The following is a 14,105-nucleotide window of genomic DNA, read 5'->3' on the forward strand; positions in this document are numbered from 1 at the left end:
TGTTGCACATTTTCGACTTTTCAACCTCAGAAACGTCCTCTTTTTTTAAGAGTTTTTCTAATTCACTACTTTTCTTTCTGCCTACAATGATTCTCATCCCTAAACATGTTACTCTAGTGATCATAGTTTAGTCTTCAACTAGAGATTAGTCAGGCTCTTCTTCTCTTAATAAGTATCGAATCAATATTCATACTCCTTCCATTTAAGTAGCCTTTCTAAGTTGTGTTGAAGAAAACCATCAAGTCATTGTTGTCATCATGCCCAGAATACAGCAATGAGCTTTTTATTAGAGTGCATAAGCCATCTCTTTCACAACTCCAAGCCATTTAAGATTCTGCTGCCCAGCTAGTAACACAATATAGGCAGCATGTTGATATGACACCTATTTTCTTTTCTTTACAGTCTCCCAGCAGACTGTAGGACAGATGACAATTCTCTTTTTTTTCTTTTTTTCTCGACTACAAAGCTCTAAATGGCCAAGCTAAACCCGTCCTAACCTGCTCTCTCTCTTCTCTACTGGCCATTGATTCTCTGAGTCGCTGGCATTTTTCCTGTGCAAACTTAGAATCGGGACGGCTTTCCTTCTTGGCACCAATGATCTTCCATTACGACTTAATTTTAACCTGATTCATTTCTCCTGCTGCACAATACTTTACGACTGCGTGTCTGTCAAAAGCGCTTTCAGCAGATTTTATTTACTGACTCGCATGCTTGTGTTCTGCTGCATATCGACCTGCGATGGACAGAGTGGCATTAACGGCCTTGAACCCCGCTTCAGTTCATCTATTTCTGGCAGAGTGGACGGCGTCTTATCGTGCCGCGTGCTCTCTGTAGAGTTTATTTACCAAACGTACGATGAATATGAAAAGGGAGCTCAACATTCTGCGAGTCAATGTTCATGCATTAATGCTGAACATTATCTCACACCTTGTTAAGTTGTTAAGTTAAAATGTAGTGAGAACGCCTCATGCTTGTCACTCCCCAGTTGGGGTCTGACTCATACCTTCCAAATTGGTGTAAAAGTAAAGGCCTAATTCAATGTTTTCTCTTGTTTCTTTTGAAGGAATCTAGACCATATGTTTTAATGACACAAATGTTATCGGTCAAACCTGCACCAAAACCTTTTATTCTGGTTGAGGAAGCACAGAAAAGAGTTGGGGTGGCGCAGCTTTATAAACTAAATGCTGCCTCTTTTTAAAAAAAAATAATAATAACCAAACGATCTAATTAGAAATCACATTGAATATTGTGAATAAAAAATCTGCATAAACCTGTTATTTTCACAATGCATTTTTATTGCATACCTTTTAACAGCAGTTTAGCATTACATACCACACTCACTACACACCAATGCATTCTTGATTGATGTAGCTACATCACTTAGCACCATTTTTAAATATGTAGCTTTAGACAGACTATGACAGTGAAATGCATCTGGTCTTTACTCAGTCATAAAGTTAGGTTAATGCCAGACAAATGGCATTCATCACCTACTCCACTGGTTCAGTATTTTTTTTTTTTCATTTTTAACAAAGGCATGGTCAGTGAGATGCATATGGGACAGATGGGGGAGACATGCAGATGTTTAATAAAATAATAATAATAATAATAATAAAAGCATCTTACAGGAAGTACCTCATACTGAAAGTCAAGCACAAGTCTGTATGTTTGCTTCCTCTGAAGCAGCGGGGCCTTCGCATCTTGTTCTCATTGAATCAACCATGAAAACTGAATATCACAGGCTTCCTGAGTCAATAGAGGTTATTTGACCAACTGGATAAGCTGATTTAAAATTGGATCATCTGACAACAACAGTAAGTCAGAACAGAGCAGAAAATCCACAGCTGATTGGCTCTCAAAAGGAGGAGTGGTGGTGGGGGGTACCTAGGGTAATGGTCTAATAAAAACCCAGCCCTCAGTCTGACTGAGGTTCTCCAGTGGAAGTCTAGCAAACTGCACAAAAAAAAATGTTCCCAATAAACTGAAGCAGATTGGAAAAGAACAAAAGGTAAAACATACACACAAGTTATGAGACAGTTAATGTTATTGAGAAGAGAAAATATTACTGCTAATGGTTCTTCAAGTTTTTATGGCCAGCACTAGAACTGTTGGAGAAGCCTTGTATAAATATGAGGTGAACCTCCATAATAATCTGGAGTCAGTCACTGTCTTGTAGAGCTTCACTGGAACATAGCTCACACACCTATTCACACTTTAAAGTCGAGTCATAAATTCCATTGCGAATATTTAGTTCTAAAATTGACTCTCTTAAACCTAAAAGACAAGAGCTCACAGTTTGACTGGTTTCTCTCGACTCCTGAGTTTTGTCAGTCCTTATTAGCATCTTCAGTCAGAAGCTGCTTTACGTCAAACATCATCAAAACGGACATCTCACTGGAGTCGCCTAAAGAAGCTGCCAGTTTCAGCTGCTGAAGACTGTTTCCACTGAAAACCTCCCCCTCCCACACTCTGCTCTTGTTCAGTTGTAGGTCAATTCGGCTCTCTCCCACCACACTTACCCGGAGGGCTCCAGGGACCCGAACCCTGAAAAGGACCCAGGAGAGCGGCTCCAGTAGGCCCACACGAGGCTCAAACAGTACACATCCTTTCCCCCAGGCAGAGTAGACACAGGGGAATGGAGGTCTTATCTGAGGAGAGGTGTTCCTTAAAACAAAATCACACATTGGGCTGAAATCTCCTCCGGTGGAGATCCGGGCATAGAGTCCTAGCCGATACACCCCAGCCTCGGGTAGACTGAGGCTCACCGTCACCTTACGGTCTGTGTAGGTGCAGAACACGTAACGTGAAAGTGGAAAATTTGAGTTTATGTTCTCTTTGCTGAGAACATAGTGAAGCTCAAGGTCCTGCTGGTTGTGGAAGGTGAGGTTACACTTGCCTTGCTGGGTACTCACAATGGCTGAGTTGTGGCTGAATCTCGATAGCCCTGCATTTGCTGTTCGGGTTCCTGGCCCACATGCCGAGCCCAGATTGGGAGGAAACAGCTCTTCTAATCCAACAACCTTCTCTTTGCAGTGCAATAGGTAATTTGCAGCATTCTGGAACTTGTCTTCTGTCTTCTCATAGTCCCGCACAAACAATGAAAGTCGGTAGAAACCATGAAATGGGCACAAGACATGACATGTGAGTTTATCTGGTTGAATCTGAGTTGCCAGGCAGCACCTGGCTACAGCACCTTCCATTTGTGGATGGACAAGTTCACACAACACCATTAGAGACCGGCAAGTCTTCAACACTAGGTCAAAGACCCCATCTTCCACTTCGGCAACCTGACTGTTCTGGGAACTGCCTATGACACCCAAGGATCCTGCAAAAGGCTGTAGGCCCCAGGACAGGAAAGGGTTCTCTGGCATGTCCTCAGTGGCCCTTGGGTTTGGACACTCAACAGTGAAGGAGCAAACCCAAACCAGAGGAGTTGTAGCGCTTCCAGATCTAGCAAACAATTTGACATCGTATGTGTCACTTTCAGGTGGCAGCAGCTGCAACGTCATACTCCTGTGCGAGACAGTTAGAAGGCCAAAGGAGGAATTGATTGACTCTTTCTGCTCTAAAGCTCCACAGTGGAGGAGATCTTGATGCTGAGTAATCTCATAGGTGAATGTTGTCAGCTTTGAGAAACCGAGGGATATGGTTGCCTCCCCATCATCTGAGAAAGAAGTCAAAGGAACAGTATGATTATACAAGAGTACAGAAGTACATTTAACTAAAAACTTTTAAGACATTCAGCTAAAGTTCTTCTGTAAAATAAAAAAAAGTAGACCTGTGACTATATGATAGTGAAGAGGACTTATCAGGCTGAGCCCCATGGTGAAGAAGGCTGAGGTTTTGAAGACCCTTTGTTCAAATTCCTCAATGGAGATGGGCTTGTCCAAGAGCTGCCATTTCTCCTCATCTGGGAAGTGTGAATCGATGAATTCTTCTGGGTCAGTTAGGAAATAGAAGTCATCAAACCTTGATTAAAAAGGACAAACACCAGTTTGGTCCGGCACTCAACTCCCAAGTCCAGTAAGAAAGCAACCAGTACTACAAAGCTGTTAAACTTTAGTGACTACTCCTCTGCACTTGTACTGTTTGAAGCTAAACAATGTTAGATTAATTTTAGGATCATTTCCTTTCTGCACCTTTTGACAAAGCTTTCATGTTGCATATCTACTCGTCCAGCTCCCCAACAGGCATCCAGGAGGAACCAGTCCCCCCCCAGAAGCACAGCGTTCCACAGGTGATCCGACTTCACATTCTTTAAACTATGACCTTGCCGGTAACCGATGCCCTTGCTGTGGCCTGGCACTTCTTGGCATTTGATGCCCACTTCTCTGTAAACAAAGACCAAGCACAACATGTTTTCACTTGTCTTTTGTTCATTATGACCTAACATCCTTTAGGTTTGTCAGAGGACATGGTGAAGTATTCTGCCTTCCGATTTTAGGAGATTCAACAGCACTCAATGTGAGCAACACTTTAACATCTCTTGACGTCTCTGGACTTGCCTAACATCCACTAGTCTTCATTCAGTCTCCAAGGTAACCAATTGTTGACCTGGCTAGTGGGTGGTGGTTGTGTTCAACATTTCCATTATAGTTGACTCAGAAAGAACCTTTATCATCATATCTCATAGTTATCTGTAAGGGATGGTGGTACATCCAGCTTGATTCAGGCGCATTGCTATGGAGATGACCATAAACAAAATGGGGTTGCCTATGACACTCAAGGATCCTGCAAAAGGCTGTAGGCCCCAGGACAGAAAAGGTTTCTCTGGCATGTCCTCAGTGACCCTTGAGCTTGGACACTCAACAGTGTCCAAACTCAAGGCTGTAAATAACTCATCCTGTTCTCCATGGCAAGAAGATGGATAAGAAAACAAACAGTAATATAGTTGTTCTATTGCCTAGCTTCTGGGTCCAGACACACTGCATCCTATGCATCTTCATTTTGACCAGTGTTGCCATTGTTGCCTTGAAAAAGTATTCAGACACTATTAATTACTGAATAGTCTTTAAAAAATGACTTGGTTATTTTACTAACAATGTCAAAAGTGATCAAATTAGATTACAAGTTGTCTTATCAATCACATTCAGCCCATGGCCCCTTTCCAATACTCACGTTATTGAATGGCTAGTTCAGTAAAGTGTCATTAATGTCATTAATTTTTCTCTGGACACTTCTTTTTTTTAACAAAAAAAAGAAAAAAAAGTGTGAAAATTGGTAAACATGTTACCCCATGGAGTCAAAGGTTTAAACACTTTTGACAGACACTCTGACTGTCAATTTTAAAATGACTGCTGTTGTATTTGTGTTTCTTGTTGCAGTGCAATAACAGTTTCGGGCATCAAGAGTGATTGCGATCACCTGCACATCTCTGTACAGAGATTGGAGTAGCCACAGCAAACCCCGCGGCCGGCCGCGATCACCTCCTCCGGGGAGCTCAGCTTTTCTGTGTGGCCCAGATAGCCGCTCACGTCGTACTCTGTGAAGAGATTTGACACCTGCTTGCAGAACAGATCGCTCTCAAAGTATTAGTACTTCATAGAACGGTGCAGGTTAGGGTTCTGCTGTTCCGCAAACTCACCAATGTTGTTACACAGCCACACCCAGATGGCGCGTAGTTGCTCCAGCTCGTTTCTGCATCCCTGTGTGATGCTTTGTACAATTGTCTTCACGTCATACACGCGCTTCAGTTTCAGCTGGACAACACACACACATGTACACGCGTATAAATTAACCATCCAGTTAAAAAAAAACTAGTTTCTCCGGGCCAATAACGCCAGATCTAATCTAACAACATCAAAAACGTTTTTTTTTTTCCAAACAGCTGAGTATCATGTATTTTGAATGAAGAAGGTTGCCCTCAGATCTGCTTTGCTTGATGCCTTTTATTTTAATTTTATTTTTTTTCCTGCAGTAGATGAGCTAAATTATTGAATGGCTAGTTTTAAATTGGTAATACTGTTTATGTTTACTGGTGAAAGAGAACAGCCAGGCACTGCTACGGATAATGAACCGGACTGGACACGGGAGGCATTCTTCAGGTGTAACGGTACAGCAGGGTGTGTCCTCACCTCCACTCCGGCCCTGATGACATGGGAGTCCAGCCTGTGGAAGACCTCTGAGCTCTTGAACAGGCTCTTCTGATGCTTTCTTTTGCCTGGCAGAGCAGCTTTCACTCCTCCTCCTTGTCCCAGTTGTGCTTTCTGGTGCAGGTGTTTCTGTTCATTTGGCTCCTTCCTCAGTGCACTTTTTTTCACAGCTGTGATGGACTTGGCTGCGCTCTCTGAGGACAGCTGCCTCTTTGCTGCCGGACGTTGATCCTCGCCCTCCACTCTCAGATTTTCTGCCACGCTTTGCCTGGCAACCATGGCATTCTGGGAGGCCTCTGGACTGACGCAGGGCCGGGCGGCACCTGTGTCTCCCCCGTCGGGAGGTTTTGTGCTCTCCAGAGCTCGGTCCTCATTCTTCACAAATGCCTGTACAACTGTAATGCGGTTCTCCTCCCCTAATGTTGGGTTCTCTTTAAGTTTATGAACTTCTGGGTTCTTTAGCTGTACCTCCTGGGTCACCTTGTCTTGAGAAGAAAGGCTTACAGAGCAGGCAAATGGAAAGGAGAACTTGTGCAATGAAACTTGGGCAGACATTACGCTGGGGGCATGGTGTTCTGTGAAGAGAGAAGGGAGGTGGGATTTAAAGCAGGTGCTGGTCCCTGCGGTACTTCAGCTGTGTGCCTTTACTTTGGATGTTTCATGCACAACTTTTTGACAAAACCGGGCTTGTCTGCTGCTGTGTTTTCCAAGCCGGCCATGTGGCAAATCATGCTGCCAGGGGAACCTTACACTGTCTTCTTGAAAACTGAATTTTCTATAAACCTGTTCATAGCCAGCTACAAATGAGTGAATAGTTCGCTCATTTTCATTAAGAGCCATAATCTCTTGTATTTTGTAGTGGTCAACTAGCCCAAATGAGTATCAGAAATAAAATGACTGGAAATTGGGTGTAATGTAGCCTGGTTGTTGTACAGTGTTTGCTTTGTCTGGACTCTCAGCTGTTGAGAAAGAACTGCTTCCTGGAGGCGTGGACTCTGTTGAGGTTTGAAACTTTAGCCAATCGCTAACGTTTGTCTGTGACGTATGTAATGCGCCAGTTCAACGCTATGAATCTTACCGGAAATTATCTGCGGCGCAAACAACCATCCTCCCCTGCGAAGAGAGAACCGCGGAGCCGAACGAGGTGGTTGTCAACGTTGAATCATTATTTGGATGTGTGGCCAAAATAAACCAAACAACTTTGTTCACTTGCTCTGCTGCCATTGTTAAAACTCCACTCAGACTACATTTGGCAATATGGCAACTCCTCAAAAACCTTAATCACTCAGAACATTCTTTCTGTTTGCTGATTGGCCAAGTAAAAATTCTACAGGAAGAATCCAAGTGAAGGGGAGAAAGCCCAGTGTGTGGTGTGAATGGAATTGCATGTAAAGACAATGGGAAGGCTGTGTTTAATGCAAAGTTTTCAGATTTCCTGACTGGTAAACTTCCATTATTTCTGACAACAACAACAAAAAAAAATCAACTGATGACCGTTCAAGTACATGAGTGTGACACTGTTTGTTTACGGCAACAAAACGGATGTGAAACATCATTTCTGAGGTATCCTTCCACATCAGACTCTTAATCCTCATAATGCTTGCCGCATGCGGAGAGATTATTCTTACAGCACATTCCATTAAAGACAGTGATAAATCTGCAATTAGATAAAGTCTATTCATAACCATAAATGAAACCAAAGATTAGAACCATTAGTCAGTGTCACAGCTCCAGCACAAAGAAGCCTTGTGACACTTCCTGCTCGCCGACGAACATGTTCATTGTGAGATATAAATAAGCCACATATGGGAACACGTTCATCTGGTAAAAAACAACTCATTATTTCAAAGAGGAAGCCATTGGCACAGTGACCGTCCTTCTGCCGTGACCCAGGCTAAAGGCCTGTGTTGGCTCACATCTGCCCTGCTCAAGTGTCCCTCTGCAGATCATTAAGCGTTGCTGCGGCAGCCAGTGGACCGCAGCTAACCCCGACCTCAACATTTCTTGGAGTGCAATAAAAAGTCCCAAACTGTGCATCAACCTTCGTGTTGGGGTAAATTGAATTCCAACTAGCAAAAAAATAAAAAATGTCACGTTCAATATGGCAGCTCCTCAAAATCCTTAATCACTCAGAACATTCTTTCTGTTGCTGCATGTTGTCGAGGCGTCGACTTACCCTTTCTTTTCAGAATGCTTTATGTGTGGTGGATGCCTGCCGGTCTGCCGGCCGATGATGTTTCCACTGTGTGCTCTCACTGGTCCCCGGTCGTTGGTGGGGAGGTTTAAATACTGTACAAGTGTCCTGCCAGGACAGGCCCCAGAATAACGGGCCTAAAAATACTACAAAGCAGTTAAGACCGGCCAATAAAAAACAAGCCCCGGCCGAGGAGTGTGTCGGTGTGTGTGCGTACGAGCGTGAACGCGCTCTCATGATGTACGCTGCGACTTGCTGTGGGTATGCTTTACGTGGATCATCTGGTCGGTGCATCCACAACAGAGCTTAGGACTCAAGTGAGTGTGAAATAGTGGTTGCGCAAACATTATGTAAGTCGGTGTGTATTTTGTAAGAAGTGTGAAAGAGTGATTTATTTTCTGTTTCGAGCCCTCGGGGTATCTGAGCCAAAATATCAATCAGTGAGTGGTAAGTGGTCTCACATCTCCCCCGTCTACATAGTCAATATAAAGGTAAAATTGCTTTCATTTCTGCGACGCGAGTTGTCATTTTTCATACTGAAATGCTTATTCGGCTATGTTGGACTCTATCGACGTATATAAACAATCATTCATCACAATCAGCCTAATGTTCTATCAACAACTTCTACCAAATGATCGCGTATTTTAAGGAGTGAAGCACATCTATATTCCAAAGATTAAGACAGATTTACCATCTTTAAAGTTAACTCGGTGTAAAGAAAGATGCATTTTTCTAATCATTTGCGTCAAAGAAACAACCACCAAAAAATAAACAAGTAAACCACTACAGTGTGGACAACGAAATGTAATATAAACTTTATGATCTCATTTCTGGTCCAACATGCATTAAAAGTTGGACCTGTTAAACTTCTCTCAGGAGTTTAACGGAAAAGGTTCGGTGGCCTGGAGTTCTGGGACTAAAACTTTACATTAATTTATGGTAGGAAAGCTTGGAAGAGGGGGAGAAAAAAAAAAGAAAGTAGCAGCTTAAAATTGAAACGACTTGGACAGATCAGTTTCTCACACCAGAAGTGCCAGGAAAGAGCAGGACAAGAGAGTGCCCACTTTGTGGCTCAGATGGCCGTTTTATTTTCTTGGAACTCGCTGTTGCTGGTTTTCATTACCTTCATCTCTCTCTCTGGTGGGGAGTCGGGGCGGGGGGATGGATAGACAAGCAGCTTTGGCTCCATCAGCAGTTCTCTCTGTCCAGGAAAGTCACTCGGCCGAAAAGTCTGTCGGTTTTGGGACGAGTACGGTCCAAGAGGTCAAGAGGTTCCTTACATCTGACGTAGAATCAGGTTGTATGAAGAAAAGAATGACATAAGAAACTGACATTGTCACTTCAGTTCAGTTTATTCCCCAGTCTCAGGACGCCTCCAATAGGGTTTCTTGCTGGTTGACCTGTTTTTGCTTCATCTTAACTACCCAGTTTACCTCCATTTGCTAAACAAGTGTGGTTTATGGCAAACTGCTATAGGACTTCTTATAAAATGCTTGTAGCAATGAGTTTCTTCTTGCCACCTCTGACCCCAGCTAATAGTTGCCCTCAGATCCCACCTGAGGTCTTCCACAGTTACTGTGGCCCTCTTGGCTGCTTTTACCAATAGTCCTGACCTTGTCCTTGCTTGCCCTGTTAGTTTAAGTGGACAGCCAAGAATTGGTAGCTTTACACTTGTGCGACGCTCTTTCCGTTTACAATCATGGATTGCGTTCCTTTATGCTTAAAGCTTGGAATATTGTTGTATAACCAACCCCCGTTTCTTCTGATGAACTTTAACCCTTGGCCTGCCGGTTGTGTTCTTTGGACTTCATAATTCAGTTTGCTCTCTGATGTCCTCTATCAAACATCTGAGGCCTTCATAGAACAACTGCCTAGATAAACGGAGATTAAATGTGCTATTTACACGAGTTCTGAAGGCTGTTGACTGTACTACATTTTATTACTGTGATACAAGAGGAAAGATTTCTACAAAGGCTTATAATCACGAGAATTGAATCATGTTATGAGAATAAAGACATAATAATAATATGTGAAAACAGTTGCAATATTATGAGAATAAAGTTCCAATATTTCATAATAAAGTCACAAGGAAATTGTTGTAATGATATGAGAATAAAGTCAATATAGTACCAGAATAATGCTGTACGCATAAAAACATGTTATGCAACATAAAGCATTTCTCATATGTTTCTTGTCCATAAACTGCCTTGAACATGGAACCAAATGGGGGTGAAAATCAACTTATTCATGTCAAAGTGTCAAAATACTAAAACATGAGGGAGGAGGGGGAAAAAAAGACTTTAAAGGGTTAGCGTTTAAAAGGAGACAAACATCTAGGGAGAAACGAATCAATAAGACATTCCTCTCTTTGAGTGCCACAGTTGAGAAGGAAACCTTTTCAAACGCACAGAGTTTATTACTGAGCGTAGTGTAAACCGAGCAAAGCAGAGTGATGCACCGGGACCTGTTCTGAAGAAGAAATACGGTCCTAACTTTGCAGTAATCAAAGCTCAGTCCGGCATCTTCTCCAGCGTCCGCCATCGGCGGCTTTGAACTCTTGGGTTTAACCAATTTTATGCCTCGCGAGAGCTTGTCTCCAGGCTGTTTTCGTGCAGAGGGAGATGAGACCATTAAGGTTTTCTCACCTCTGCCTTCAACTCAGTAGTCAGTCGTCTGCAGTGCATTTCTGCATGCTAATACAATCCTACAGGAAGGAAGGCGAAAAAGAACCGGTCCTCAAACGCAGAGTTTATCAATCCTGTGTAAAAGAAGTCGACAAGAATAAAAGCGAGATCTCATTGGGCCATCGTCGTGAACATCTCAACCCTGCGGGTACGGCGTTGCGTAACCTCGCCATATGCCCGTGTTGATGTTGATGCGTGGCCGCCGCAGCGGGGGCCGAAAGGGGACAGCCACCTTTACTGGTTGTGGATCTTGATCCAGAGCCAGACGAGTGTGAAACCACAGAGTGATGATGCCATCTGGAGCAGCTGTCAGCCAAGGAATCTCTTTCAGGCTTATTAGAGGGAGCAGAGGAGCAGGAGGGGTGTTCTCTGCAGCTCAAAGAGAGGTAGAGGGAGGACATGAGGCACCACAGTGGCACAGAACCAGGAAAAAGGAAATTACTGCAGGCTGAAAGAGGAGAGATGTTGATCAGTTTCCCATGCTCTGAAGACTTTCCTCAAAAAGAGAAAGTATGGATGCGGGATAGAGTTTTGGGGGGATCCGTGAAATCCTACCGTAACTCCAATAGTTTTGACATGTTTTAGGGGGATATAACGCATTTGCAAATAAACGGTGTACGGAGGGAATTAATCAAAAGACACGGAAAATAATTAATTCTGACTTGAAAGTGGCTGGAGCCGCGTTGCATCATAACCAGTCCTGGGTGTGTGCAGCGCTGAGGCCAATTATTGTACATCCCCATCCCGTTTGTGACCAGAGGCGCACAAACAACTTTTCAGAGTAATTATTCTCCAAACACACGGCGTACGAGCGGCAGTCTGTTTATCAGCAGAAAGCCTTTTTTAATCTGTTCCGTAACAGAGCGGATGAAGCGGGTTTGTGTTGTGTGTTTATGCCATGAGTTGTCCTGTTTGGCAAGATCAAGAAGGAAGAGAGCGTTGCACCCCGCTGGTGACAAAGACCCAATGAGTTCCTCTGATTTTCACGAGGACGGCAGAGCTGGGCTACACTCTCCGTTTGATGATAAAAGCTGGTTCAGCTGTAATAGGGGGGAAGTCTAGTTTTCCCATCTCTGAAATTTGAAATCCGTCAATAAGAAGATAGTTTATCACAGACTGTTTCTAGCAGCATTGTGTAGACTGAGTTATTGACCAAAACCCACCTGTGTAGAATTGATTCAGAACCATAATTACCTGAACACTGACCAACACATATGATGTGTATTGATTGTTTTGATGATGGCTCTCTGTAGATAAATTATAATGGAAATAATGTTTTAATCAATTCTTTTGTTTGTTTGTTTGTTTGCCTAGAGAATCCGGTTTGTTTGAGGAGGTGTAAATGGGCAGTCGGACCCTGATGTGGAGCAAAAAAACGCAAACTCCGGCTCGGTTCCAAATGAATATGTGAATGCCGAGCAGAGTGGAGAACGCCACGTTCGGTTGCTTCTTCAGAGGCAACCAGTCGTGGCGACTGATCGTGCCCTCACCTGTTCCCCTACACAGGCGAGGAGGGGAACAGGTTGCTCGAAAGGTTTGGTTCGTTTGACACAGTGGAGTGTGATAGTGAACCGTACCGGGTGGAAAATATGGCCGATGTTGCCATTTTGGTCCACAGTCAAACTGAGTCTGCTGGATCATATTCAGGAAAATTGAACAAAAGGAGGCTTAATCCAAATACGTTCCACACTTTTCAGATTTTTAATGTCATTTTTAAAGACACCTTTTTCTCTATTTTACAACTTTTACTGCATTTTTTTTGTTTGTTTTTTTAGAACTATTAATATTGTATGTCAGATAAAATCACAATACACTGAATTTATGGTTCTGATACCAGGACAGAATTATGAAAGTTCCTGGGTTATGAGCTCCTTCCAAAGCCGAGTACTTCCTGTTTGATTTGAAGTTAGAGATTATGCAAACGCGAGGTGCATACAGAGTTTATCACAACTCCTTTTACAACAACTAAAGGCTTCACATCACAGTGAGGTTTCTGCTACTGTTAATGTGTTCTGATAGGGTCGTGCTAAATATAGGACGGCTACCTGCGGCCTCTTAGGATGAATCAATCTAATACCTGATGTCATCCCAACTTATGTAAAGAACTCCCAGCACTGAGAGCACTGTGTCTAGCTTTTAACAAGCAGCACAAACCACAGCAGTCTGGACTGCTGGCCCCCTTAAAGAACCATTTTAATGCTATGATTATGTATTTTAAATTTAATCTTGAACAATGAGAGTACACTGAGAAAAACTTTTAGGTAAGCCAGTCCCGCTGGAATAAAGGCAAGCGCAAACGTTGTGATGAGTCACTCACGTTGATCATCTTCATGCATGACAATGAATGCTGCCAGGAATCCCACTGTGTCATTGGCTGCTGTGGACATGAAAGGGGAGAAACTCATGGTGTGGTCACCATCCTCCTCTGACCTCTGACCCTATTGAGAACCTTTGGAGTTTCCTCAAGCAGAAGCTCTGAGGGTGGGATGCAGCTCATATCAAAACAGCAGCTCTGGGAAAGTTTTCTGACATCCTGCAAAAAAAATTCAAGCACAAACTTTCCACAAACTCACAAGTTCAATGGATGCAAGAATTGTGCAGGTGAAAGAAGGTCCAATGTTAACATGTGACTCGGACTGTTCAGATGTTTTTGATTGAAATAGCTTTTAATGTGAGTACATGTGACCACTTAATGCTGCACATTCAAAGAATGACCGTTTGCAGTTCTTCATAATCCATAAAAGGTTTAGAAAATCTGCTGTGCATAATAATTTGGAACAGTGCATTTTTAGTTTTTTATTCTTGAAAAAAATCTGAGAAACTATCACCTGCATAATAATTTGGAAAACGGTGTATATAACCCAGAAGGAATTTAATTTGAACAATTTGAATATTATTACAGTTCAAGTGAGGGTTAAAAAGTTGTTTTTTGTTGTTTTTTTTTTAAAAGTACTTTGAAGTACTTTGAAACTAATTCTCCGGACCTGAACCACACACAGTGCATCCGGAAAGCGCTTCACTTTTTCCACATTTTATGTTGAATTAGTCACTGTCCTCAATCTTGTCCACACAAATGTTCAATCATGACAATGTGGAATTTCTTCTTGAGTGAACTGCACATTTATTTAACAATAT

General features: G+C 42.8%; 1 protein-coding gene across 1 annotated transcript; it reads right to left on the bottom strand.

Annotated features, from left to right (window-relative positions):
- Positions 1 to 1,274: 1,274 nt before the first annotated feature.
- On the bottom strand, positions 1,275 to 8,377 carry ky (kyphoscoliosis peptidase). Its single transcript, XM_055057356.1, has 7 exons — positions 8,269 to 8,377; positions 6,075 to 6,667; positions 5,585 to 5,699; positions 5,365 to 5,482; positions 4,140 to 4,331; positions 3,779 to 3,969; positions 1,275 to 3,664 (listed from the first exon to the last, which is right to left on the bottom strand). Exons 2-7 carry the CDS (start codon positions 6,645 to 6,647, stop codon positions 2,328 to 2,330), a joined length of 2,526 nt encoding a protein of 841 aa, XP_054913331.1. The 5' UTR covers positions 6,648 to 6,667; positions 8,269 to 8,377; the 3' UTR covers positions 1,275 to 2,327.
- Between the last annotated feature and the right edge of the window lie 5,728 nt (positions 8,378 to 14,105).

This window comes from Poeciliopsis prolifica, unplaced genomic scaffold (assembly GCF_027474105.1).
Source record: "Poeciliopsis prolifica strain line A6 unplaced genomic scaffold, Auburn_PproV2 SCAFFOLD047, whole genome shotgun sequence".
Lineage (NCBI taxonomy): Eukaryota > Metazoa > Chordata > Actinopteri > Cyprinodontiformes > Poeciliidae > Poeciliopsis > Poeciliopsis prolifica.

Coding starts and splice junctions, on each gene's coding strand:
- ky (XM_055057356.1), bottom strand. CDS start 6,647: ATGTCTGCCCAAGTTTCATTGCACAAGTTCTCCTTTCCATTTGCCTGC. Junction 5,700..6,074: donor TCATCAGGGCCGGAGTGGAG/GTGAGGACACAC, acceptor TGTGTTGTCCAG/CTGAAACTGAAGCGCGTGTA. Junction 4,332..5,364: donor CTCTGTACAGAGATGTGCAG/GTGATCGCAATC, acceptor CTTTGTTTACAG/AGAAGTGGGCATCAAATGCC.